The 26662-nt window shown below is 47.9% G+C and overlaps 1 protein-coding gene across 2 annotated transcripts in view; it reads right to left on the minus strand.

Moving 5' to 3' along the window:
• ESYT3 (extended synaptotagmin 3) overlaps positions 1-26245 on the minus strand; it is a 47500-nt gene extending 21255 nt beyond the window's left edge. The window contains exons 1-4 of one of the 2 annotated variants that reach the window (XM_081072318.1): positions 25647-26245; positions 6219-6260; positions 3937-4071; positions 619-695 (exon numbers count right to left, since the gene is read on the minus strand). In XM_081072318.1, coding sequence (XP_080928444.1) covers positions 619-695; positions 3937-4071; positions 6219-6260; positions 25647-25985 — 593 coding nt within the window. In that variant the 5' untranslated portion in view covers positions 25986-26245. Of the gene's footprint in view, positions 1-618; positions 696-3936; positions 4072-6213; positions 6261-25646 lie in introns of both variants that reach the window. The other variant, XM_081072319.1, reaches the window with a different exon arrangement.
• Positions 26246-26662: the final 417 nt, after the last annotated feature.

Here is a 26662-nt window from a genome sequence, read left to right on the forward strand (position 1 = left end):
CTCTGGAAGACTTTCTGGATTGAATCTCCCTCCTCATCAACTCAAGCCTATTACAAGCCTTACTCCAAAAAGCTGCCGTTGCCCAACCCACTGAACTAGTCACTCAAGTGTATTTACTCACGTGTCTTTACAGCCTGTAGTTTTGTTTGCAGCCTGTAGAGGGGCCACAGAGCCAGGTTCTCTAGCTGGTGTCTCACAGCCTATGCTTGGAGCTCCCTGGGCCTCACGACAGCGCCCATATCTTCTTGTCCCACTTACTCCCTCTTGCTACTTCCTTTCTGAGGCAGCTGGTCTGACCATCCAGGTGACCTGGTCCTGGCCCCCAAGAAAGCTCTGCTGCCTGGGCCTTGGTACCCAGAGCATGCCTAGTGCCTGGTGCCTGGCCTGATGGGAGAAGCCAGGTCTGGGCTGAGGGGTCAGATGGTGGTGGCCCCCCTGGGACCATCCATTCTCCTGACCCCCCTCCTTATGGCAAGCAGGGACCCTGTGCTGCAGCCCAGGGCAGTATATGTTCTGTGAGGGGCTTTCATACCCCACATTAGAATGTACATATGCCTTTCCTTCCTCAGAGCGGCTGCTCCCCCAGTGCCCCCCTAACCCCCACAGGCAGGGGCTCACCATATTTGCAGGTCCAGGACCACCTGTCTTCGGCTCTGCTTGTTAGTGTGCGCCTTCACACCGTTGACCCTGGGGCACTGGAAGAGATGCCAGAGGGCTAGGTCAGCAGAAGTCTCTTGCAGGGATGGCTGCTGCCCCCTCCCAACCCTGGGCTTTGTAAGCTACAACCAATGCGATCTCTCCACTCCCGGGATGAGGCACAAACACGGAAATCCACCCAGCAGCCCACCTGCCTTTGTCACTCTGATACATTTCTCCCTAGAATGTGCACCCTTCTTTCTCTCTCTGCTACCACAGATGTTTACTGAGCACCCACTCTGTGCCAGGCACTGGCCTGGGGAGAAGGCAAAAAGCAAGGCGGGCTGAGCCTGCCCTCAGGGGCTCACAGCCCAGCACAGGAGACAGTGGGGAGTACGTGATGAGGTACAGTCTGTGCTGTCATGTGGAGATTTGGGGACGTCAGGAGAACCTCCCAACAGAGCTTGCGGTGGGCAGAGGTTAGTGAAGGCTTCCTGGAGGAGGAGGCATTTGAACAGTTCTGGCAGATAAAGGAGTTAGCCCTTAAGGGAAAGGGAAGAGGACAGGGTCCCAGGCTGAGGGATCTGACCCTAGGAATTCAAGTGTCCCCCTCCAGGGCCGCAGTCCCCAACCTCTGGGGCCTAGGGCTGAGCTCCCAGGTAATTTTTCTTATCCCCTCTGCCCAAATTCTTTTCCTCTTGTCTGGTGGCATTGGAGTGGAGTCTGGTTATTACTTATCAAGAATAAAAATTATATTTCATTTGAATTTCAGTTAGTAATATGCATGCTGAAGTGGTTAGGGATGAAATTCACTAATGTCTGGAATTTAGTTTGAAATGCATTTAAAGAAAGATGTCAAGAAGGACAGAGGCATGGGTATATACCAAAGCAAATATAGCAAAAGGATAAGAATGGTGCAATCCAGACGCTTCACAGCATAAATCTCTCAATTTTTTGCTATGTTTGAAATTGTCCATAATAAAATATCAGAGAAAAAAATTTATGCTGGAGAAAAGAGTCCATTATCTTTCTATTCTCCCCATAGAAAGTATATTTATGTTGTCACATGAAAAGGTTACCAAAGAGTATGGAGCCAAAAATGCAAGAAAAAAGGGGACATGCTAAGCAGTTAATTAAAATGATTATGTAGTTTCCCCAGAGTTTATGATATGTGTGATATTCTGAATGTATAATTCGCTGTAATTTATTTTCTCATCCTTAGACTTATTTAATATTAATTTTTTGTCCTAATTTTACACTCTTTTTAAGAGGGCCCCCAGAATTATAGAAGCTTTGTGCCACATAGCACCTGGTGCAGCCCTTGATGTTAAATACCCAGAAAAGCCAGTGGAAACCTTGGGGTTGGATGGGGGGCCCTGTAACTGACTTCCCACAGCCTGGAGCCTGCTGCTCCTGAGCTGGGGGTTGGTTTTTGGGCATCTGTGAATGCTCAGCCAGCCCCAAGACCCCCATCTGCAGAGACCTGTCTTGGGGAAGCCTGCCCGCATCACAGAGGACGGAGAACCATCCTTTGAGCGTCTGCACCGTGCTGGGCAGTGTGGCCCTAGGCCAGGGCTCACAGTTAGGTGAGGGGCACGAGGCTGGAATTTGGCCTCCCCCGGCCCTCTTGGCCAGGTGCCCTGTGTAAGCACTATTCACACAGCCACATGGAGTGGCCCTAAGGCCAGGCCTGTTAGACACGCCTCACAACCACCCTTAGAAGTAGGTACTTTCCTTTCACAGAGGAGGAAACTGAAGCTCAGAGAGGTTAAGTCACTAGTCCAAGGTCATCACAACAGAATGGAGTTGGGCATGGACACAGGAATTGAAGGGAGATGGGAGCACTCATGGATATGAAGGAAGGGGGTGTATGGGTCCTGGCCAAGCCCAGGAAGGTCACTGAGGAGTCCTCTGTGATGCCCACACTGGAGAGGAGAGGCAAGCCAAGGGGGGTGGGGGAAGAGCCAAGAGGGAAGGGCTTTCAATACCAGGACCAACAGTCTGGTATTTGTCTGGCAGGGCTGGGGCTTCTGGTCAGCCTGCCAGTCCCCCACCAAATTCTCCTGATGTGATTTAAAAAAAAATCATCCCTTAGGATCAGCCACCTCTAAGCCTGCTTCTGCTGCCTGCAAGGGACCACTTTCCAGCAGCGCCACGTCCCACAGGCACCACCAGACAAACAGCCTGGCTGAGCAAGCTCTGTTCTAAACACAGCAGTCTACAGAACTCTTTAACTGCCAGCGCAGACATCACCTCCTTCCGGATGCCTTCCCTGACTATCACAGCCCCCACAGGCTTCCACTCCTGAATTCACGCATTCCTCTACCACCGTGTGGACACTGCCGTGTGGTCATCCACCAGCGTATACATCTCCCTGCACAGCAGGGCGGCGACCTTCCTGAAGGCACACCATTGCTGTCTATGGTGCCTCACACACAGCCATGCTCAGTAAGTCACACGTGAACGAAACAGGGAAAGAACATATGAACCAACAGATGCTGGAACAAACCAGTGCTGGCAGAGTCTGTGTCATGCACCAGAATATCCCAGGCTCAGGCACGCCTGATCCACCCCGACTCGGGGGCTGACAGTTCCACGCTGGGCACATGCCTGGGGCTGGCACACAGCTCTCAGCAGGCCGAACTGCATTCAGACACCTGCTTGTTCCTGAGCAGACCAGATGCCAACGCCTCTGGTTTACCAGATGATGGCCATCACAGCGGTTCTCTGCCTGGAGGAGGCATTTTCAGATGACCAAAGTAAGACTCACCTCAGGGGGCACTTTGGGGCAAGAGGAGTGGGGCAGAGGCAGCAGCCTGGAATAGGGACAGGAAGTGAGGTGTGTGAAACAGAGACTTCTTTTATCCTAGGTCACCTGTTATCTTCTCAGAACGAGCCTGGGCTGGTGCCGCTGACTGCCAGAATAAATTAGTAGACAATCTCACACACTGCTTTGAGGCACTGACTATCTCACTCCTTGAGGGTGTGTTCTCCCCAGCTGATGCCTGAGGGTAGTAAGCATGACTTACGGATTTTGTATCTGGCTGGCTTCCACCAGGGAGCATGTTTTCAAACTTTGGCTTAAGAAAAGTGGAATTGTTTTCCACCTCTCTTCTTTGTTCTCTCGGAGCCAGGTTTCCTTAGAGCCTGCAGACATGGTGAGGGCTCTGTACTGCGGCCCAGGGGCTGGGAAGCGTAGGTGGGGACCGGGCCCCCTGCCAGGCCCGGTGGATCCCAGTCAGTTAGGTGAGTGACTGGGGCACAACAGACCCAGGCTGCCCTTTCTGTGACAGCACTGACCTTCTGTCCAAAGTAGAGCTTGGTGAAGGTGAAGGTCCTCAGGTGGACGCTCTTCGCCCGGATCTTAGGCTCGAGTTTCTCCCGGAACTTGTTTTCCATAATCATGCTTAGATAGGGCCAGGTCTGGGAGATGATCTGCAAGGACAGGAAGAGGCTCTCAGGGGTCTGGTCTGTGCCCCGCCACGCCAGACCCATGGCTGTCGGAAGCTTTTAGGCCTAGGAGCATGGCCATCTCCGGTCTAAGCATAGTCCTTGCTAAAAACCTAACTTGGAGTTTCCCTTCAAAAACCTAACATTAAAATTTTATACTGAAAAATATTTTTAAATATATTTAAGTATATATTTAAAATATATAAGTAAGGGCCATGGAACTCTTACGCTGCAGTACCCATCTGCTTGCCTGCCCACCCATCTACCCACTTATCTGTCCATCAAACATCGGATGACCACCGCAGTGGTTCTCATTTTTGTGCAGGCAGGGGAACCCCCAAGATTTGGTGCCGTTTTGCCGAGCACGATGAAATAGTCATTCATGAAACCTAACATTATGAAGCCCTTCAGGGCTGTGCTAGAACATAAATTATCTGAATCTATACTGTGGCGTAAACAAGAGGTGGCAGAGATCTAAGAAAAAAAAAAAATCACAGAAGAGAAACTTAAATTGTCTCCTGTGGATTTGATTTTTTTTTCTAGCAATCAGGAAAGGGTGCTTTCAGCTGATTTCTGCAGCAGAATGACTCATGGCCTTAGCCTGGGAACCAAGAGCAGGGCCTGGGGAGAGGAACGGTAGCAGAGAAATGGGGCCTGGTGGCAGGAGATGGTGCTCAGAAAGGGGTGCAGAGGGAGGGCTAGCTGGCCAATAGGTTCTGTTTGAGGCAAAGGCTTCTTCTTCTTCCTCCTCTATCTTGGACCTCAGTTTAAAGATGTGCCTCCCCCTTTCCAATTGGAGGAGGCTGAAGACATGAGGTCTTAGGGATTTATTGTTCCCATCTCTCTCAGGGGCTCTCTAGGGGCTGGTCCCATCTTCCTGTCTCGCTGCTTTGTCATTTGCTGAGTACCTCTTGAGTACAAAGCTCCTTGGGACATAGTTTGTGCTCTAGAGGGTGGTTTGTCTACACAATTGTTTCCCCATCTGAGCCTTGAGCTGAGGGCAGGAGCCTCATCCCAACAATGGTATGCACGTATTTAACATCTTGTGTGGGCCTCTCTGTGTTGATCAAGAAACCCATCATGCACGCGGGGTCTGTAAACCCACTGATGTACGTGTAGGAAGCATGCTATTTTTGGGGGGCACAGTACAGGTTTGTTGTCTCAGAAGTACTGGCCCGGCATTAATCCACAGAAATCTGATCACTCCACTTAAAGCAGAAAGCTACTTCCTCCAAATTTTACCCAGAGGCTGGGAACAGGTTTTGATGCACTTGGCAATGACATTTCAGGTAACGTGAGAATCCCAACCTTAGATCAAAAACCATCAGGAAGCCCTTTTTAAATATCTAACCTAAGTCATTCCTGCTCTGGGCTAAGCCTCTATCCAGAACAGAGGCAAGGTTTGTGTTAGAAAAAGCCCTGAGGAAAACTTGAAGGGGGTTGCAGGAGCCTTCGCCTTTAGGGACAGGTTTGGGCAGATGAGGTAGGGGGCCAGACACAGATTCCTCTTCTGTAAGGGGGGGGTCCCAGTCCTGGAGTCTCAGAGCCCACAGGGAGTTCCCTGCATGATCTAACAGCAGTCATACCAGTGATGACAAGTGATGACAGCTACCCCAGCGTCCATGGTGTGCCGGGCACCCTGGTGCATTAATTACCTCATTAATCCTCACAACAACCCCAAAGGCAGGGACCATAATTATTCCATTGCACAGAGGAAGGAACGAGCTCTGAGATGTTAGGCAACCTGCCCAGGTTGGACAGCCAGCACTGGGAACCAGGGCAGACTGAGCAGCCATCACTCCCTTCCTCTCCCAGGAATTGCTGATCTGAGCTTGGGGGGGAGGGCACTGGAGGCTGTACTTTTCCATGTCTCTGTGTTTTCTAACTTTTCTGCTGTAGCCATGTGTTAATTTCACAGTTTAAAAAAAATACTTTCTTCAGGTAAAAGAGTCGTTTGGTGATCAGAAGAACCCAGAGGGTGGTAAGGGTGAGAGACAGGCAGACAAATGACAGCCAGGGCCTTTGTCCATGTGCTGCCCCGCCCCCATCCCTGCAGGTGACTCAGCCGAGGACAGCGGCCAAGGACCAGGCCTGGAGTGAGACCAGCCCCACTGGGCCCACGCTCACCTTACCTTGTTGGCCCACTCCACTCGCTCCACGTCCGGGAAGTGGATCTAGGGAACAGAAACCCCAAGGGGAAGTTAGACTTGAGACCGGCTCATCCTTGGGAGCCATAGATGCAGCTGAGCCTGGCAGGGCTGCCTGGCAGGTTCCTGCGCCTGCCCCCACCCATGCTGAGCACCCACCCAGCGCCTGGCCTGCAACTCAGAGCCAGCCCTGCCCTCAAGGAGCGCACGGTCAGGTGGGGCAGGCTACAAATAACCAGATGGCGCCCACTCGCAGCCAGGCCAGTGGCACAACAGAGATGCCAGCTCCAGCTTGGAGGTGCGCTCCTGAGCGGCTCTGGAGACTGCTCTCCCCTCCCCTCTGCCCCTGCTGACAGACTGGAACCCTCTCGATGGCTTGTGCAAATAAGCCCGCAAATTTCATCCCGCTATTCGTTTTAATGACACAAGTAATATTCTGTAGAAAAATCAGAAAGTGTGGCTAAGCAAAAGGGAAAATATTTTATCAGAGAATGGCACCCAGTGATAACTGGCAGTTAACAGAGTGACGCATTTCCTTCAGTCTTTTCCGGAAATAAGTATGTGTAGTCGTCACAGAAATTGTGCCAGGATGCCTGTTGCCTGGCACAAAACATGGATCAGTAAAATGCCAGCAACAGCCATCGTTGTCGCCACACGCCAAGTCCTCTGAGCACGAGACCAGCTCCAGATCAGATTCGTAGTGGGCTTGAGACCTCCCAAGGTGGAGAAAAGGTCTGCCCTCCCATCTGCGGGCTCAGAGGCTCGCTGTCCAGGGACTGAGTCGATGTGTCCATGCAGCTCACACACCTCGTGCACACCCACCCAGCACCAGGCTCTGGGCCAGCCCCACAATGCCCTGAAGGCCCACACACAGACCCTGGCAGAGACCTCTTGCCAGGAGGAGAGCCAAAGGCAGGGCAGAGCAATTGAATTCTTTAGGAACACAGGTTTTAACAGCTCGAGAGGTCAGAGGAGTCCAGTGTTTCTGAGATTCCTGGCACGTCATGCTATTCTCCCAGACTCAGTTTCCCCAGCTATAGGCAGCGGCCCACACTAACTTGGAGAAGCATCTAATATTTCCAGGTGCTGAAGGACTACTACCTAGTTCCCAAAGGGGAAGGTGGCCTAGCCCACAGGATAGACAGGAATGATGTGGGAAGCAGGCAGGGGCTGGGGCAGGCGATCCAGTTCAGCTGGAGAGAAGCAGCCTGCTCTCCACATGCTCCCTGCAGCTGCCCCGGGTCAGCCCCCAAGCTGGGTCCCAGGCAAATGAAGGGGGGACCTTTTTACTGTCCTCTGTCACACTGCTCAGCACTAACGTAAAAACTCCTGCACATGGGCCTGGCCTGGGGCCCCAGTGCAAACTATCACCTCCTCCCCCGGAACTCTGTCTCACCTTTCAGTGCAGCTGTTCCCAACAAAGACCCACATATACCATTCCCTGGGTCTGAAACACACTTCTCTACTGCCCTTTGATTGCTCCATGTATCACCATCTTAGACTCCACTTCTTCCAGGCAGCCTTTCCAGATCTCTCAAATTGGGGATGGGTGTCCCAACTACATGTCGTTGCAGCATAGAACACACCTTATTAGAGCTGCTTGGTCTTACTGCCTGCCTCTTTCCTGGACTGGAAGCACTAGTGGGCCGACTCAGCCTCATTCCCTATTAGCACCAGTCTCTGGTATATGAATGTCTTAATATATATTTGTGGAATGAATGACTGCAAGGTTCTTGCCCTCAGGGAGCTCCCAGGCTGGTGAAGGAAGCAGGCAATTCACAGACCATTTCAGCGCAGAATCCGAGCCAAAGCGGGAGGGGGAACGCGTCACAGAGGAGAGAGTGTGGTTACAGCTGGGCTCTCACTGGCACCCCTGCTCCTCTTCTGCCCAAACCTGCTGGCTGGACCCCTCACTCTCCTCCTTCCGTCCTAACCACTGCATTTCCCATCCTCTCCCAGGACGCACCGCATGGGCACACCCCTGCCCCTGACCCCAGGCAGTTCTGCACCCCAGGGAGCTGAGAAGGTATGATCTGCTAGACCCTAAAAGGTGATCCAGTTCGACGGGTCCACCTTGGATACACTTGGGAGTCAGACCAAGAGTCCTGAACCACCTCACGCCTACTGAATCAGTGTATCAGGGTGTGGCCTTCCAAATTATTTTTAACAAGCTCCTGGCACGACTCTGGAGTTCACTCAAGGTTGGTTGTGAGGTATCGATGAGCAGCCCATCCCTTGCATTAGAGCAACCCACACTCGCCCTGACAGTGAGGACAGCAACAGAATGACAGGGCCCACACTGATTAAGTCTCCGTAGTCTTTCTGGGCCACCCACATCTGTATTTCAGGCTTCTAGCTAAGAGATTCCTCCATATGTGAGCCTGAACCCCCGGACAGAGCAGCAGTTTAGACCAAGAAAATAAGAGACGATCAGGTCACCCCATTTTGCCTCAGGCACCCTGAAGGCCCTGCCTCAGCCTGACTTTCAGCACCTGCCACCAGTCCCCAAGTTGCTGTTACAAGAGCAGAGCCACCTTCTTTGTGCCCCTGAAGAAGTTCTGCATCAGGGAATGAAATCAGAGACACTGACACAAAACAGCTCCTCATACCCAATGCTTCCTCTGTCTGATGAGACAAACTAGTCTGTTTTTCTATGATCTGTGGTCTTTTTTGGATCTTTCCCCACGCCCAATTCTCAAAGTTATTCTATGTTTTTATCTATTGGCTTTATATGTTAGCTCTTGCACTTAGGTCATCAATCTGTCTGGAATTTTGTTATAGAGGGTAAGATAGGCATGTAATTTAATTTCTCTCTACAGTCTCACTAAGGCAACTTTGTAACATCACACACATACACCCTTTTTCACGGGAAAATCTTTCTTCTCAGGAGGGACTATTCACAGCTCATGTTTGTAAGAAGTGGTGGTGGTGGTGGTGGGGAGAGGTGAGCAGCTCCGAAGGGGTTCCCCTGATAGGTGAGTACTCATTTAATTACAGTGGCTCTTTTGTTTCCTTTTTTGTCTCTGCCTGTTATGTGTCATAAGAAAAAGATTTCATAAAGAGAGGCTTCCAAACTTCTCTGGGACAATGGGATACATTCTTTGATTAATAAGTGGAAGCTTCTCTCTAAAAGAATCCTAAACTTGGCCATCTGAGCGGGTGCTTTAAATTTTTTTACTATTTCTCCTGCCTGAAATCTGACAAGATATCTCAAAGAATTTCATAACTCTATGATCAGAAATTTGGCAAAACTAGAAGTCTAATAGGGTTTAAACAAAAAATCTCCTTGGCAACTTTAAGGCCTTCCTAACATATAATCAGAAATGTAACTGCCTGAGACTAAACAGACAAAAGGAAAAAAATGGGAAAGAAAGAATTTTAAAAACAAGTGGCTGAAAAGATTCCTTTACCCAAGCAGCCCACTGCAATCTCCTTAAAAATAGTTTATCAAGAACAAATAAAAATCTCAAAGCCTTAGCCATCTAAATGAATAAACTTATTTCAATTGTTATAAATTAATGGGTTTTTGCCTTATTGCACCTATCTAATGGCTAAAAAACTTTTTTTTCAAATGAAACTCTTAGGTCTCTGGTTGTGTCTGTCTATATATGTGTATGTATATCAAACTCTGGAGATTATTAACAAGCTCCTGGCACGACTCTGTTGTTTTATATAGAGAGCTGTTTAATTGGATTAAAGAAATTAAACACATAAATTAAGAAATTGAATCAAATTCTTTTCAGGATCACATGATCTAAGAAATTATTTAATATTAAAATTGATTTAAGTTTGGTTTAACTAAAAAAAAAGACATGTCTTTAAAGTTATCAACATTTAATGTAATATTTTTATTTTATCTGACTTTACAAAAAATGTTTATGGTCTCACTGTTACGGAGTTTATCCGCAGTAAAATAGCTTGGGATAATAATTGACTTTGTCTACTGTCTCATAAATGGTTCATAAGTGATCTAAATTACTGAGAATTAATAAATTAAATAGATATAAATAAAACAAATGGGGTTTTTTTGGTGAAACTTCATAGCAATAATTGTTTTATGGTATGTATACTTAAAAAGTTTCCCTAAATCTTTTAGTAACTTGAAACCTTAGAATTTTACTAAGTTAAATTAAAAGATAGAAATTATTAAATATCTAGGTCATTTCTAAATAAGATAAAATACTAAAACATTAATTGCTAACTTAATTTATGTTTACCTACTTTTGGCGTCTTTTAATGCAGAAAAACTAAAGATATTTGGGTCTGTTAATAAAAACATTTTTATGCTACGTTAAGCACATGTTTCTAAAATTATAAAATACATTTACCAATCAAAAAGTATTCAGATTGGCAAATTGATGAGGGTTAAAAATTCTCATTAATATGGAAGGATTTAATATGTGTTTTAATATATGTTATCAATAAAAGATAGTATGCAGTTTGGAGATATGTTTTCATTAAGGGAAATAAAATAATTTTGTACTGGTTATTTCAGAATGGAAAGAGAAAGAATTTTTACCTTGTATAATCCCAAGCTAGCTAAAATTAACTGTTATTATAAAGATTTTTTGAAAATTAAGTTTTAATATCAATGACGTATTTATGTAAAGCTAAAACCTAATGTTCTTTCATCTGCTAAAAGGACAGTTTTCCTATACTATTAGTCCATTCCTAATAGAGTTTATGAGGTTTTTTGCCTAAAAAATGAAGTTTTATGTTTTATATTGTCTTAATCAGGTCCTTGATTACTTAAGAAAACTGAACCTTTTCAATAATAAGAGTTTTCCTTACAACTATGTAACCATCTGCATTTGTCCTTAAAATCTTTTATTGTCACTGTTGGTTAAATAGGTATTGTTTTGTTAACTACTATTCCATAATAATCTGTGATCTTTCCAGTCAAATATCCAAACCTTTTGATATGTTTGACATACTTCCCAAAATTGGAATCAAAATAAAGTATTATTAATCTACGAATAACTTTGGAATGTTCCAGAGGTCCCCTGAAACACCTCAAAAGGTTTGTTTTCTCTCAATATAAAAACAAACGTTAAACTAATCAGTCCTATTTGATATGCTAAAATTACATGGGAAGCATTATAAAATAAAAAATTATTTATATACATATATTATTATTAATATAAATGTTCTAAAAATTATATAAAATTCTGACATGTCGTGGTATAATGCTAACTTACAATCTTTCTCTGTCACTGAAAGTTATAAATCTTGTCTTTGAAATGTAAACATCCAGGAACTAACCAAAACACTGCCTACAGAGACTGAAGGGGAAAAAAGAGGCCTTTTTAAATACAAACTATTATATAAGCTCTATTGCCAAAGCTGATCTGTGAAAGAGCTATGGGTTTTCTCATAGAAAATAATAAGGGTAAAACAAAATAACTATAGATGGAAAATAGGATGTTTTCAGCAGACCAAGGTGTGCAGCATGAAGATACATTTTTGTTGAGTGAAAAGAGAAATAGTGTTTTTTGGATAAGGAAAGATATAAAGGACAGGGTTTTTGTTTTGTAAAGGAAGGAAAAAGGAAAAACATCTTGTCCTAGAGTAAAATGATTCTTTCAAAACAAGGAAAAGATAGGACAAATTCTGAAAGGTATGTGAAAGTTACAGAAGGTTCGTGTATGTTGTGGAAGATTTGTGGAAGTTGCAAAAGTTCAGGGAGAAGGGATCTTGAGAAAAAAAAATATATATGGTCAAACTAAGATTGGAATGGATATCTAAGTCAATTACCTTATTTATATGTATGTAATGAACTCTCACCAGATCTTTAACCATGGCCATTTTTTAAGTCTTTTATCATTTACAGACAATTATTGTTTTACTCTGATGCTTTGGAAAAAAATGTTCCCACAAACATGTTTCATCTTCAAAGAGATTATAATTTTAAAAACACAACACTGAACTCAGTAAAGATTTACAGAACTCTAAGGATAACTGGATCCACAAAACTGCTAACAAAAAGATCCAGACAACAAGAATAACATGGGGCTAAATAAACTGACAACAATAATTATAATTTTCATGACTTTTTCTATCAAATATTACTGGGTTTTGATCTTTGTTTTCCAGAAATAAGAATTTTTTTTTCTTCTCCTAAACTACCTATGACCTACAGCAATTTGGTAACTTATACTTTTGTAAGCAGAATTAAAGCATTTATCTTTTCCTTCCTACCTGATCCCTCCAAAATTTCAGGTACTCTTAACTAATCCATGTATAACCAAATTCAAAGGTGTTGCCTCTTAGATTCATGGTTCTCAATTCAAAGAAAGCTCTTATAGCTCACCGGACAGCGAAACGAACAAAGGATTTGAAGTTCAAAATTACTAGCATGTGAAGAGTGCAATATCTGAGCGGACAACTAAATCAAGTTTGTGAACCAGGCTTGTACAACGTACACTTTATCCTTACTTTAGTTCCTTCTCATCTCACAAATAATATGAGAAGCCAAGCACTCACTATAATAGTTATTGTTTCCTTTTTCCCCTTAATTTCTGACTGGAACGATAACTCAACATTGAGCATCATCTTTAACCTACTTCACAGGTCAAAATGTACAACTGGTTGTACACATAGTCAAGGATGTCCAACGCCTGATGATGTCATGAAGGTATCAGATTTGCAAAAACAAAAAACCACCTTTGCCTTGGGGAGGTATTATAATAACCACAACAATAGCCAACCAGGAAAAATCTTTAAATTCCCTTAGATGAGTTATATTAGACAATAAAATTGCTCTTGACCATTTCCTAACTGAACAAAGTGGGTTTTACTCTGCTGTTAATACTTTTTATTATACTTGGATAAAATGCATCTGATAAAATAGAGACCTAGATAAAATCTGACACACCAAATAATTAAATACAGTGCCCACGAATGCCTCGTGGTTCTTCAATATCTTCTGCTTACTGTACTCAGGTATTTCCTCTGGTTCAAATCTACTCTTCAAATTGGAGTTGGCATTTGTTTGTTATTATAGAAATTTCTGCTCTTATAAAACTTTGTTTTCATTTTGGTTTTTGTTTTTTTTTCATATCTTAATGTTACAAAGACACCACTCTGATCATGGCTACTCAATGTTTTGAGATGATTATTAAGATCTATAAGACTTCACATGAGAAACCTCAAGAAACTACAGAAGATGTGTGCCCTTAAGCTTTTCTCTGTGTTGGTCCTCTTGTTGCTCAAATGTGACCTAAGGCTCCTAAGAAAAAAGAAAGCCACTTTGCCTCCTACAGGGGACATAATATACCAGGAATCAGCCTGCCTGGCTACGAGGAACTGACAACATGCCAGGCCTAAAATAAACCATCCTAACAATGGAGGACTAATGATGCTTTTAATAACTGATCAGTGCTGCTTTCTGGTAATTGATCAGCAATGCTTTCAAGGAAAGATCTTGATCACAAGAGGAAATGTAAAAAAACAAGTGGCGCTAGAGCTGCTGTCCCGGAGGAACTGTCTTGTAGGTCTTATGTTTTAAACTTTTGGAATGTTAAAACAAGGCAGAAGAACCTTTGGACCGGGCCTAAAGCAACATGACGCCTCAAAGAACTGTTTGCAAAAATAACAAGACAGCAGATATTATGATTACTGAACTGAAAATTTAAAATACTGTTTAGAATCAGCCACAGTGTAGGCTAATCTGCAACAATAGAAATGCCTTCCTTCTTTTGATGTAATTGTTCTACTTCCCTTTCTCATAAATACCCATTGCCTTTGTCTCCTAATGCGGACATTATTTGGGCTTCTGCCTGAATCAATGCTTCCTGAATAGCTATTCTTTGATCTCAAATAAATGCTTGTTGCCTCTCACTTTGAAAGGACTTTTATTTTTAGGTTAACAAGCTATATTTTACAGATGAGGAAACTAAGGCTCAGAGAGGTCAGAGAGCTACGGCTCAGAGCGAGACCCAGAGCTGTCTGTGCTTTTCCATCCCGCCACCCCCCATTCTCTCCTCTTCTTTAAATACCACTATGTTTTCCTCTTGGGTAGAAAGTCTCATTCAGCAGAGGATTGCCTTTATGGGCCCTGAGTCCTTATTGGTAGGCCATGCTTTACAGCTTACAGAGGGCACTCCATAGACACTTTTATTTGATCCTCCTAATACTGGATAAGGCGAACAGTGAAAATGCAATCATCCCCATTTTACCAAGATCACCCAGGTGACCAGAACTCCAATCTTCTCACCTGTGTGTGATTTGAGCCCAGCCTTCAAATCTTTTTCTCATCCATTTCCCCTCCCTCTGTTCCCCCTGAAATGTCATCCTTTGAAGTCCCTTTCTTAGTTTTTTTTATTAACAACCTATTCCTTGTGTATTTAAAATTCCACCTTTGTGAACCTCACCTTTCTCATGTATGAGATGGGCACAATACTTCCAACTCCACAGAGTTCCTGAGAAGAGGAAGTGAGACAATGCATATAAGTGCTCAGTATCTGGCTCAGAGCGAATGCTCCAGAAGTGGTGAGTGTTGTTGGAAGTTGTAGGTACAGACATTCTGACACCTTTGACCTCAGGTACATGCCAAGAAGAAGGTCATCTGGGCTGTGTGTCCATTTCTGTCTGACTCCAAGCCAGCAAATCTCTACTGGGTCTCCCAGTGCCTGCACCTCTGCCCTTTGGGAGCCCAGAGAAGGGAGAATAGAAAATGAGAGAATAACACAGAGAAAGTGGTTGAGGCCACAGGGGAAGGACCATGGTTGATTGTTGTTTCCCTGGCCTCCACGGACTGGCAGAGGGATCTGTGCCCCCTGATAAAGACAGGTACCAAGAGGCTGGGCCCAATGCTTGCGAGGTGCTCCTGGGAAACTCTGCCCACAGGGAGCTCCATAGAGACGCACGGCAAAGGGATCCATCCAATCAGAGCCTGTCTTGTATCTTCCCCTCACTAGGCAAACAAAGGAAAGGCGGGAAAAGAAGACAGGTGGCTCACTGTCGGACTGAGTCCTAATGTCGCTGAGCTTTTGTTCTAATTCCCCATGAGGCTGGGGTATCTGGGACCAGCCAGCGGGGAGACACCCATACCACCTGGCAATGCAAAGGGTTCTGAAACTTTTCTGTACAAAAACACCACCTAGAGAGCTTAAGATGTGGCTTTGTGGTCAAGGCCTTCAAGGACTGGGGCGGGGCCTGGAAACTTGCGTCTTTCACAAGCTCTCCAGGCTGCTCTGACCATGATGGTGGAGGGATGGAAGGAGGAGTGCAGGGGCTCAAGGATGGGGGACCTGCTGGGGCCTTGGAAGAAGGTGGCTCCTGTGTGCCCTGGGGTTCCTGACTAAGCCTCCAACGTCACGGCATGTGTCTCCAGCTGGGGTTCCTGGGAGAACACCAAAGTCTTTTTTTTTTTCTTTTTTGAGGGTTCTCTCTTTTTTAAAAAAAAAATTAAATTTATTGGGGTGACAATTGTTAGTAAATTTACATAGATTTCAGGTGTACAATTCTGTATTACATCATCTATAAATCCCATTGTGTGTTCACCACCCAGAGTCAGTTCTCCTTCCATCACCATATATTTGATCCCCCTTACCCTCATCTCCCTCCCCCCACCCCCCTTACCCTCTGGTAACCAGTAAACTATTGTCTGTGTCTATGAGTTTTTCTTTCTCATTTGTTTGTCTTGTTCTTTTGTTATTTTTGATTTATAGACCACATGTCAGTGAAATCATATGGGAGAACACCAAATTCTTACCAGCAGCCTACAGACCTCAATTCTTTTACAAAATGACTATCATTTGTACCACAAAGAACAAGGGGAGGCAAAATCCAGCAGGTAAAAAACAGTATTGTGATGCTGCCTGGCTCTGGGCACTGCCCTTCCCCCTAAGAGCTGAAACACTCACACCCACGGCTGCTTTTTGTAGACAGGCAACTGAGTAGTAGTGCAACTAGGGGGCATCCCAAGGATCAGGGGCTCCTCCTCACTCACTTCCTTCAGCCTCAGGTTCCTCACCACTGTTAATTCCTGTGCCACCTCGATCTACAATCAAGAGAGATAATGGACACAAACCCACTTCGAAATGGAGACAAATTCAGCATTTCTAGCAAGGTTCCACCCCGCAGAAACATGAACACTCGTCTGACTGACATATTACAGGTGTGAGAGTTTCTCCAAAGCAGGCCTGGAAAATTGCAAAGTTTCCAGGCCAGGGGTCAAGTCACCAGGATCTCAGATGCCTGCCCCTATCCCCACAGCCCCCCTAGGAGAAGCTGAGACAGAGCTTCAGGCCCCATCTGAGGCCTCCCTAAGCTCAAACACCTCTCGCTGCTGTTAGTGTACTTGGGCAGAAGCTGCCCAGGTAAAGTGGGCTAATATTTTCATGACAGCATTTGTGAACATTGTCACAGGAGGGGCAGTAATGAGCAGGAGGGGCAGTAATGAGTAGAGAAGAAGAGACCGATTATACACTAAACTCCAGGCTAAGTCACAGTTCCGGGCTAGCAGATGCCACCAAAGAGGCCCTCATCAACGCTCCGTCTTTAGGAGATCATGTGCTTTATTTTGCAATGCTTTAGGAAAAATGATTCCAAAGCAGTGAGGAAATGGAGCCAGAGTGCTGGTTACCTCCCATTGGGGCAGGGGCCCAGGCAGGGCCCACAGATGGGCTGGGGTTGGAGTGGGAGGCCTGCTTAGGAGCTTGTGGCCCCCAGACCCTCTCAGGAGGCAGAGGGTGGCAGAGCTTCACTGAAAGGACCTGCCTGTCACTAGGTGAACCTGCTCGTTCCTTCTCACAGGAAGGGTAGCTCCTCCCATGGGAGTAGCCCATACAAAGAGAGACAGACAGGCATACATGGAGACACACACACCAAGATGTACACACACACACCCAGAATCAAAGAAACACCTCCACAGAATCACACATATACCCAAAGACATACACCCTCTTTGCTGGGGAAAACAGAGAGCCTCACAGCTTTGTCTGCTCCAAAGGGCAGTCTTACACACACTCCTGCTAACTGCAACTGATGTAGCCAAACCCCTCCCCAGGCTCAGAGAAGAGACCCCTCATTCTGGGTGTCCTGCAGGGATGTCCTACATAGGAGACCACATTGGACTTCAGGCCAGCTCCTGTCTTCCCAAGAGAGTTCTTGCTCTGTGGGTGCATGTACAGGGTTTCCTCCTCCAGCAGAAAAGGGTCCCTCAATTTCACTCACTTGTCTCCTAATAAAGAGCCTTTGTCCCTTTTTCCCCCTATGTTCTTGAGTGATAAATATTCAGCCATGAAAACTGCTTTTAAATCTGCCCACTCTTCTGTTTAAAATTACCCTGCTAAAAGTACCTTAAGGGAAATAATTGGTTTGCCAACTTGAAATTCTGGCTAGCACTGCTCTGGGGAATCCACAGGCTCCTTAACAACACACTAAACATGCAAACTGGCCTAAGTCACCTGGACCCAGCAGAAGGACAAGTGAGCAGATGAAACCCAAAGGCAGTCATCAGTGATAAGAACACTGGTGCCAGGAGACCGGCACACTTGGTGGAGGAACAAGGGCTTGGAGCAGAGAGGGAGTGCCCTCAGCTGTCCATTGTCATTTTTTCAAGGAGACCTGAGTGTGATTGGAAATTGCTAGAGAATTCGATAATCCAGTTAGCTTTGGTAATGCCTGGCGGTTAAAAAAACTTATTCTCTTGCATATCAAACTAGTAAAAAGCCAAAAAAAAAAAAAAAAAAAGATAATCTGCAATGCTGATAAGCCACAGTGAAGTGGGAATGAGAATCTTCAAAATGTTCATAAGCTTTGATAGATCAGTTTACATAGGAATCTATAGGAAGGAACTCGAGAAACATGGACTAAGATTTATATACAGACGTTCATTGTAGCCTTCGTGCAACAGACTTTTATTGCGAGCCTACTAGGCACAGGGCACTGAGCGAGGAGCTGAGGGCACAGCGATGAACAAGAAACATGTCATGCCTTAAAACAGCATTCAGTTGGGAGGAAAAGTCCGACATAAAAATAGGTAGGTGAAAATCAGCATGGGAAGTGAAGTGACAAAAACACGCTCAGGGTACTGTGGGGACCAGAGGAGAAGGGTCCTAGAGCAGGTGTCTGAGCTTGGACTTGAAGAAAGAGGCAAGGAGCCAGACTGGCAGATTAGAAGGAGAACTTCCAGACAGATACAGGAAATGCTCCCCACCTCAGCTAGCCATATGAATAGGGCAACCTTAGAAATAACTAAAATCATCAGCCAAGCAACTTATGGTATATTCACATTAGGGATATCATAATCCTTAAAAACATGTTTTTGGAGAATGTTTGTAATAGAATGTTGAGAACATAAAAAATGAGAAGGAAGAAAAAGAGGGTACGAGTTTTTTAAAACTGCTTTCATATACACATTCTGTACAAAAGAAGGCACTCAAACATAATGATGTCTTTCTGGGTGAAGATACTGGGTAAATGCTAATTCTAATTTTTACTTTTAGGCCATTTCCAAATATTTTACAATGGGAATAGTTTTACTTTTATGACCAGAAAAGCCAGATATTTAACCAGTTTATAACCAGTTACTTTAAAAACATAAACGCATGTGAGCAAAGGAATGGAGTGGGTGATTCTGGGTTTTTGAAACATCCTATGTCCTAGAGAAGTTCCTTGGCTTTTCACTCTGAGCGTTTTGAGGACTCATGACTCTTGGCACACAGGAAGGGACTTCTCAGCAAAAATGGCCACGCTGCACTCCTATAAAGAGTGGGTTTGCAGGAGATGGGTCCTGACTCCCAGTGTGGCCAGAAGACGTCAAGTCTCAGATCCTTAGCTTGAAATAACAGGGTGTATTAAGAAAATGGATTTTGTCCCTTTAATAGTTCCCATGGGGAAAACATCTTAACTCTCTTCACTATTTGCAGTATAGAAGGAGGAAGAAAAGGGAAATCACTTTCCTCAAGCATATGTGAATACTTCAGGGCTATAAGCTTTAGGTTTTCTGAGATTTAAAAATCCCTGGAACTCTGCCAGGAGAAGTGACTTTAAATAGAGGTGGGTTAGAGAAGGAAGGAGAAAAGGAAGGCTTGGCCACAGTTCCCTGCTTATGTAGCTGGGTTGTGGCCTTCACAGCCATCAGGGGGCAGCTCCCTCCTCCCAGCAGCTCCCCCAAAGTCACTGGGGATATTCCCACAAAAGTGCCATTTCTGCTTGCTCTGGGCCAGGAGGCCAGTGAAAGCTGGTGATCAGCTCTCCACAGTTCTCTGACCACTGGAGAGGGGGCCACGATAGAGAAGAAGGACAGGGTTTGTCCTACCCTTGGCCCTGATCCTCACCCACCACATAACCTCCTAATTACTCAGGTCCTCAAGGCACTTGGCTTGGAAAAAAGGTTGCCGTGAACACTCCTGTCCCAGAAAGATTCAGCCCCTTGTACATTAAGCAATGGGCAGTCTCACATGAGTTTGGGTGTTTACTGTCCAGAATCTGCTCACCTCAGGATGAGATGATGAACTCAAGTGCCCAAACCTGTGGAAAACTTTGGGCCCAAAGTACCTCAACCCCTACCGCACGCAGCCAGCAAACCAAAGTGCCACCTTTTCCAAGGAGGCTACCTGGACCACTTCTAGCCTGGGTAGATCCCCTCCCCCGGGCTTTCTGAGAGACTGCACTGCCGCCTTGTAGGACTGATCACCCTGTATCAGAAAAAGCTGTTCTCCAGGCTCTGAATCTTCATCTAGCCCAAGGGTTTCTTGAGGCGGGACCGTGTGTCACTCTTGTTGTGGGCCAGCCTGCTGCACTGCGCCTAACACACTGCAAGGCCTCAATAGATGTTTGCCAGCTGAGTAAAGGATGCCTAAGATCGCTGTGCTGGGCTTGGAGGAAGAGAGGGAGGAAGGCCCACATTCTGTCCCCCTATTGCCCAATCCTGGCCCAGGACATGAGAAGTCCCTAAAGCATCACTAAGACATGGGGCAGAGACCCAAACGGCATGATTAAAACCTGCCATGCCTCTTCCTTCCTGAGGACAGGCCTGATGTCAAGCCATTGGAATGACCTCATAGGACTGCAGGAACCTCATAGGTAGGAAGTCCCCCAATTCCAAGTGGCCCCCAACTAGTCCTGATGTTTAAAACCAGGTTCCACACACTGGCTCCAAGAACTGAGCTTTGTGATTTAATCTGAGAGTACCCAGACTAGCTCAGAGCTGTCATTGCCTTTACTTCCCCTAATTAACAAAAATATCAGTACTAGACAGACCATGAGAGCCTGGGCCCTAGAAGATTGTGGCTCCACCTACAAAAGGAATGTCAAACTCTGTTCCAGGAAAGCAAAGCACTCAGCCTTGATTGTGGGCCTGAATGGCTGCTATCGAGGCTTGGAGGGGACCATCCCAGGGGACCAGCATCCCAGGGACGCTGCTGTGAGCCTTGGAATTCTCACTGCTTTGGGGGAATGGTTCAGCTTTCAGCAGGCATTCCCAGACACATCCAGTTAGTTGGGGGGTAGGAAAGGGTAGGGAACAAGGTCCTGTGGTCATGGGGCACCAGAAAAAAGCCATGATGATCATGGCAGACTCCTTAACTAAAAAGACCCTATTGGACATCTCCTAAAACCTCATCATTTCCAGAGAGGACTCAGGGACCCAGAGAAGACGGGACCTTCTCAAGGTCCTCCAGTGACTGAGCAAAGACTCCAAGTTCAGATGTGCCACCAGATCACATCAGTCTCCCACCCCAGCAGATACACGAGGGTTAATTGTCCCTAACAAAGCTGCCAACTGATTGCTATCAGCTGGCAGGAGAGCTAGCCTGCACAGACCTGAGACTACAGACAGACAAGAGGCAAAGTTTTCTGACAGTTCCTTCCCCCTCTCTACCCTGCCTCAGGCCTTTGTCCCCCAAACACCTCCAGTCTGACCTGAGCCAGGTGAGCTCTCACCAAACTTCCCTTCTCACAGCCAGCCCACTCGTGGCCATGGCAAAACAAGTATCTGATAACTCAATCAGCCACCTGGTCTAGGCTCCACGAATAACCATCAATGCATGAAGCAGCCAAGGGCCGCTGGTACACAAATCCAGGAGTGTGGCCTGCACAGCTTCCAGCAGGGCCCTGCCACAAGGGTTTGGGGGCAGTGCAGAAACAAAGGTTACTCCTAGAAGGGTCTTGAAGAGCCCCGAGGATGGAGGAGTGGCGCTGAAGGTCAGAGGAAGTGGTTTCTGGAGCACCAGAGCTGTTCCATGAACCCACAGGACAGACCCGGGCAGAGCCAGGGCCACAGGACGGGCTCTCTGGGATGTGCTCCACACGTCCCTCCTACTTGCTCCACCCCCTGCCATCATCCTGCTCCAGAGAGACATGTTTGCTGCTGCAACACTTGGGAATGAGTTTCATATGAGGAAAAGGTAGTCAGAGGCCTGGGCAATGAGAATACAGAGGCAGTCCTCGCTGAGCGCTCACTTGTGCCTGGCTCTGAACAAGCGGCTTTTCAGACACTCAACACATCACAACTGTGTATAGAAACAGCTTTCAACGCCTGCAGCTAGATGAGTGGTGAGCTGGGGTTTTACCAGCTCTATATCACCAAGGGCTCTAGTTTGTCACTGTGCTGTCCCACAGTCCCCAGCCCCGGCAGGGAGGGCTTAATTCCTCTCAAAAATAGACCTAAAAACTGTGCGCGATGAACACTCACATGTAAATGTGGCGACCACTCTTCGGTTCAGAGGATGAGCAGCGGAGGCACCCCTGCCTTCCCTCTCCATGTGGACAGGCACATTCACGAAGCGAGGGGATCCATGGGTTCTTCACAGGACCCCTTTGAAAGCAGAACCCTTTCCTTGAGCTACACCTTCCACGGAACGGCCCAGAGGAGGGGCAGAGCGGTCTGAAGCTTGACTAGAAGCAACCTGCTTTTATAGGTTTTTACAGGTGGGGACAAAGAGATCCAACAAGAGAAAGCAGATCACCTGGAGGGAGCAGCTGGGGTGATGTGTTGCGAAGAAGCCTAACGGGCCAGAGGCAGGAAGGGCCGCCTGATTGAGAATTGACTGCCATGGGCTGGCAGGCAGGGGAGAATGGTGGTGCCTTCACTCCCTCACAGGGGCTTGATGCAAATCAGCACACAGCTTGACAAGCAGCAGGTGTGATGGACATGCCCTCACACTCACTGGGTGCTGCTCTTCAGGGAAGCATTGATACAACTGTGTGAGGCCTGAGTGTGGCAGCCACATACAAGGCCCTTGAGATCCTCAGTTTTTCTTCAATCCATACAAGGAAATCAGTTCTCAAAATAGGGAAGAAGGCATGCTGAAAGGTCCACACGTAAGGTAAAGACCCAATGCTCCAAAATTGTGGGCAAGGGTTACGCTGCCCCCACCATACCCGGAGCCATGTCTCTCTGTCTTCACAAACAGTATGTGTTCCTCGGGAGGCAGAGAGAGGATGGGAGAAGAGTATTCAGTCGAGTAGGTTTCAGGTTTTCCCCATCATCCCCGAGCTGGGCCAGAAAGCCCACGTTTACATCTACTTGCTTATTCTTCACAGGTGTTCAGAGATGACCAGCCTCCCCAGACCTGCTTCTTATTCTGGATTCGTAATCCCAGGAATAAGCACCCAGCTCCCCAAATCAGAAGGTGGCCTGAAAGGCCCCTGGATCCTTCTTTCACCCCAATCTTGAGGCCACCAAGCACCTAGAGCCCCACTCTGCACGTCGCTCACCCCCTCCTCTTGCGCCCCACTATCAGCCTCTTTGCTCAGATCAATTTCTCAAATGGTCTCTCTCCCCCAGCTTCACTCCTGCCTCCATGCTGAGTTTTACAGGGCCTTTCCAAAATGTTCCACAGACTCCTTGCAGCCGTCAGAATCAGGCCCAACCTCCATCAAGCCTGCCTCAGTTTGGCCCTTATTCCTCAGCCTATACTTCACACTTCAGCCCGGCCAAACCACAGCATGCTCCCTCATATACTGGCCATGCCACGCCTCCGTGCTGTGCTCGAAAGCCTCCTTCTGCTTGGACACCCTTTGCAGCACCACTGCCTCAATCCAAAAGGCTATCCAGGCCCTGCACCTCCCAACTGGCCAGCCAAGCCAGCCAGGAGAGTCTGGAGAATGCAGGCTGAAGCCAGGGCCTCCAGGACTCTGCCAAGGAAACAGGAGGCTGTGTGGTCTGGAAACATTCTGATACGGAAAGCAAGTAGGGTGTCCTTCACTCCCAGCCTGCTCCCCCTGACTGGGCTCTGTTCAGACTCCCAGCTCCAGCTTCCCTGAGACCTGTAAAGCAGCTACCTATCATGCATCTGCCTTCTGCCCCAGATGGCCCTCCTGGAAGGAGAGATACTGTCACCTTCCTCTGTGTCCCAACATCCAGCTGAGTCAGGCCTTCGGTATGGTTTATGGGGTGGAAACCCAGGAGATACCTTCTTGTGTTTGTCATACACATCAGGCTGAGCACCCTGTCAGCTAGATCCATGTAGTTCTGGGCCCTGCTCTCTCAAGAAAACCCAAGCAATTTCTATGATGTTTTGTGCATAGGAATGGGGGTGCTTTGGGGGTGTCAGTGCCCCTAGAGGATCTGATTCTTGCCCTAAATCAGAAACACTGCCTTTGCATACAGCTAAGTGGCTAGAGGCCTCCTTAGTACAAGAAGAGGCAGAAGGGGAGGGCTGTCACTTGGGGAGGCCTCACACATCCAACCTCATGGGCTGAGGCCACCATGGGGGTCACAACAGAAGTCTGACAGGTGGCCTGAGCTCACTCAACAGTGAACAAGGAGTGTGGACAGGTCCAGACCTGCTCTCTGGGTCCACACCTTTCATGATCACAAATCTCCATTGAACAACCAGGATGGCCAAAGTCTGTAGGAGACAGGTCCAAAATACTGACCCCATTGCTGTTACCCTAGGAAAGTGGTCACTGTCACTTTTTACTGCACACCCTTAGCAGTAAAAGTCTTTGACCCCCTAATCCCCAATATACATAAATCTATATACATAAAGCTTTACAGTCAATCCATATATTAAATATGAGTAACTGTTATGGGCTGAATTGTGTCTCCCAAAATCTATATGTTGAAGTTCTAATCCCAGTACCTTAGAATGTGATGTATTTTGAAATAAGGAAGGTCTATAAAGACTCTAAATAGGGGATTAAGTTAAAATGAGTCCCTTAGGGTGGACCCTAATCTAATCTGACTGGTGACCTTATAAGAAGAGGAAGTTTAGACACAGATATCACAGAGGGAAGACCAAGCAAAGACACAAGAGGGAAGACGGCCCTCTCTAAGCCAGGAGAGAAAGCACAAAAGAAAACAACCTTCTCAACATCTTAATCTTCATACATTTCTGTTGTTTAAGTCACCCAGTCTGTGGTACTTTATGGCAACCATAACAACCTTATACAGTAAGCCTTAATTTCTCTTTTTTAAAACATAAAATAAATATAAATAAGCCGTTCTAATATTTTCTTCTCACCCCACTTCGGATGCTACTGTTATGGGCAGGTGTGAGGAACCTATGCCTGGGTGGATCTTAGAACACAAGCCTGAAGCCAGAGGAAAAGAGGGGTCTGGTGGCCACTGGACATCTCCCCTTGTGGACCTGAGTGCACCTGGAAGAGGTTAGAGAAGGGTGGAGCCTCCAGCACCCACAGAGGTAAGTTAGCCACAGACCAAGGCTCGGACTGAACACCCCTCTTACCAGTGTTCCTCCTACTCACCTGATCACAAGGTTCCCCAGGGTGCCTCCGTCCCACTTGGGAGCTATGAGGTGGGCCCAGAACTTGTGTTTGTTAAGCGGGCCAGGTGATTCTCAGTACCAGTAGCGTTTGAGAAACCATAGCCCAGACCATTCCTCACCAGGATATAGGTTTGTAGCTGTAGGGTGACTGTGTGTGTGTGTGTGTGTGCGTCTGGACAGGTCTGAGCATCCGCACCAGACAGAGGGAGGGAGAGCGGCCGTGACCCAGAGCTGCCGGCCTGTTCCCTGCCCCTCTCAGCCCCATCCCGGCTCTCGCATCCCTAGTCGGGCCCCCTCCCTTTGTCCTGACTTCTGCTGAAGGCAACTAGTCTGCAGTTTCTGTCACTGCATTTATGGATCAGTGTTGCGCCCAGCGGTCTTTGAACCAGCAGGGAACGGGAAGAAATGCCCCGCGCTTCCCTCCCGGGTAATTCTGTTGAGTCCTAGACGCCCTTGTTTTTCTCCTGGGTGTGGCGCGCCCGTGACTTTCCTGCCAGGCTCGGGGCCCTTCAGTGAAACCCAGGGTCCGTCTCGCAGCTCGAGGGGGCGAAACTGGCGGGCAGCGCGGGTCCGCGCGCCGGCTGCGGTCGGGGACCAGGCGTGCCGGTTGCCGGGGGCCTGCCGTCCCTCGCGCCCACGCGTCCCAGCTCCCACGCAGGTCGCAGGCTCCTCCCGGACCTCCGGGGGTACCCGCCCCACGCTGACCCCCGCCCGGCCCGGCCCGGCTCACCCAGGCCGGCAGGTGCTGGCCCAGCAGCTCTCGACTGATGAACTGGCGTTCGTTGTCCAGGAACTCGAAGGCGGCCGCCAGGCGCCCGAGCTTCCCACGACGGTTCCTGCGCCACCACATCCACAGCAAGGCGCCGAGCAGCAGCCACGTTATGCTGAGCCCCAGGTAGCCGGCTAGGTAGACCGGCGCCAGGTAGAACAGCACGCGCGCCACGAAGCTGTAGAGCTCGGGCAGCAGCTGGCTAGACACGCGTGGGTCGGGGCCCGGCGCGCGCTGCCTCCCCCGGGAGCCCGCGGCACCAGCCGCGCCGGAAGCGCAGGGCTCCTCCTGAGCGTGCATGTCGCCGCCGCCGTCCTGCCCTTTCCAAAAGCTTCACTTGAGCTGAAGTCCGCGCGCCCCGCCGCCCGGGCACATCTGTCCTCCAAGCGCGAGGCCCGACGCCGCGCCGCACCTGCGCTGCGCCACCCACGGGCACGGTCTGGGCGCTCCCACTGCGGGGTTCCCTGCTGCGCACTCGAGCGCCAGGCCTGGGACAGCACAGCCCGCCGCGCTGCTCCGCTCTCAGCCCGCGGCTCCCAAAGTCTCCGCCCTCGGGGGCCGGCGAGGCCGGAGGGGGCGGGGCAGGCCGCCCGGCGGGCCCGGCCGGGGCCTGAAAAGGGACGAGGGGAAGAGGGAGCCCTCGGACCTCAGCGTCCCGCGCGGGCGTCAGCGGACGGTGCGGTTGCAACACCCGGGTAGGTAGAACCCAGGGTGGACCAGGCGCTGCCCCAGGCGGTTTATGACTCACCAGGGGCACGTGAACAAATGGCTTCTCGTGGATAAACATCACCGAAAACCTGTTTCTGACACCTAGTCTGCAATATTCAGTCTAGTGTAGACTCTAGCTGGGCGGGCATGAGAGGGCCTCCCAGCCCCAGGGTGGGCCTGACCGAGTCTGAGCCCTCCAAGTGGCCCCTAGAGCCCCACATCGCTGCCTCCTTTTCTAGCATCTGTAAAGCTTAGATCTAGCTCCCAGC

Source organism: Rhinolophus hipposideros, assembly GCF_964194185.1.
Source record: "Rhinolophus hipposideros genome assembly, chromosome: 14".
NCBI lineage: Eukaryota > Metazoa > Chordata > Mammalia > Chiroptera > Rhinolophidae > Rhinolophus > Rhinolophus hipposideros.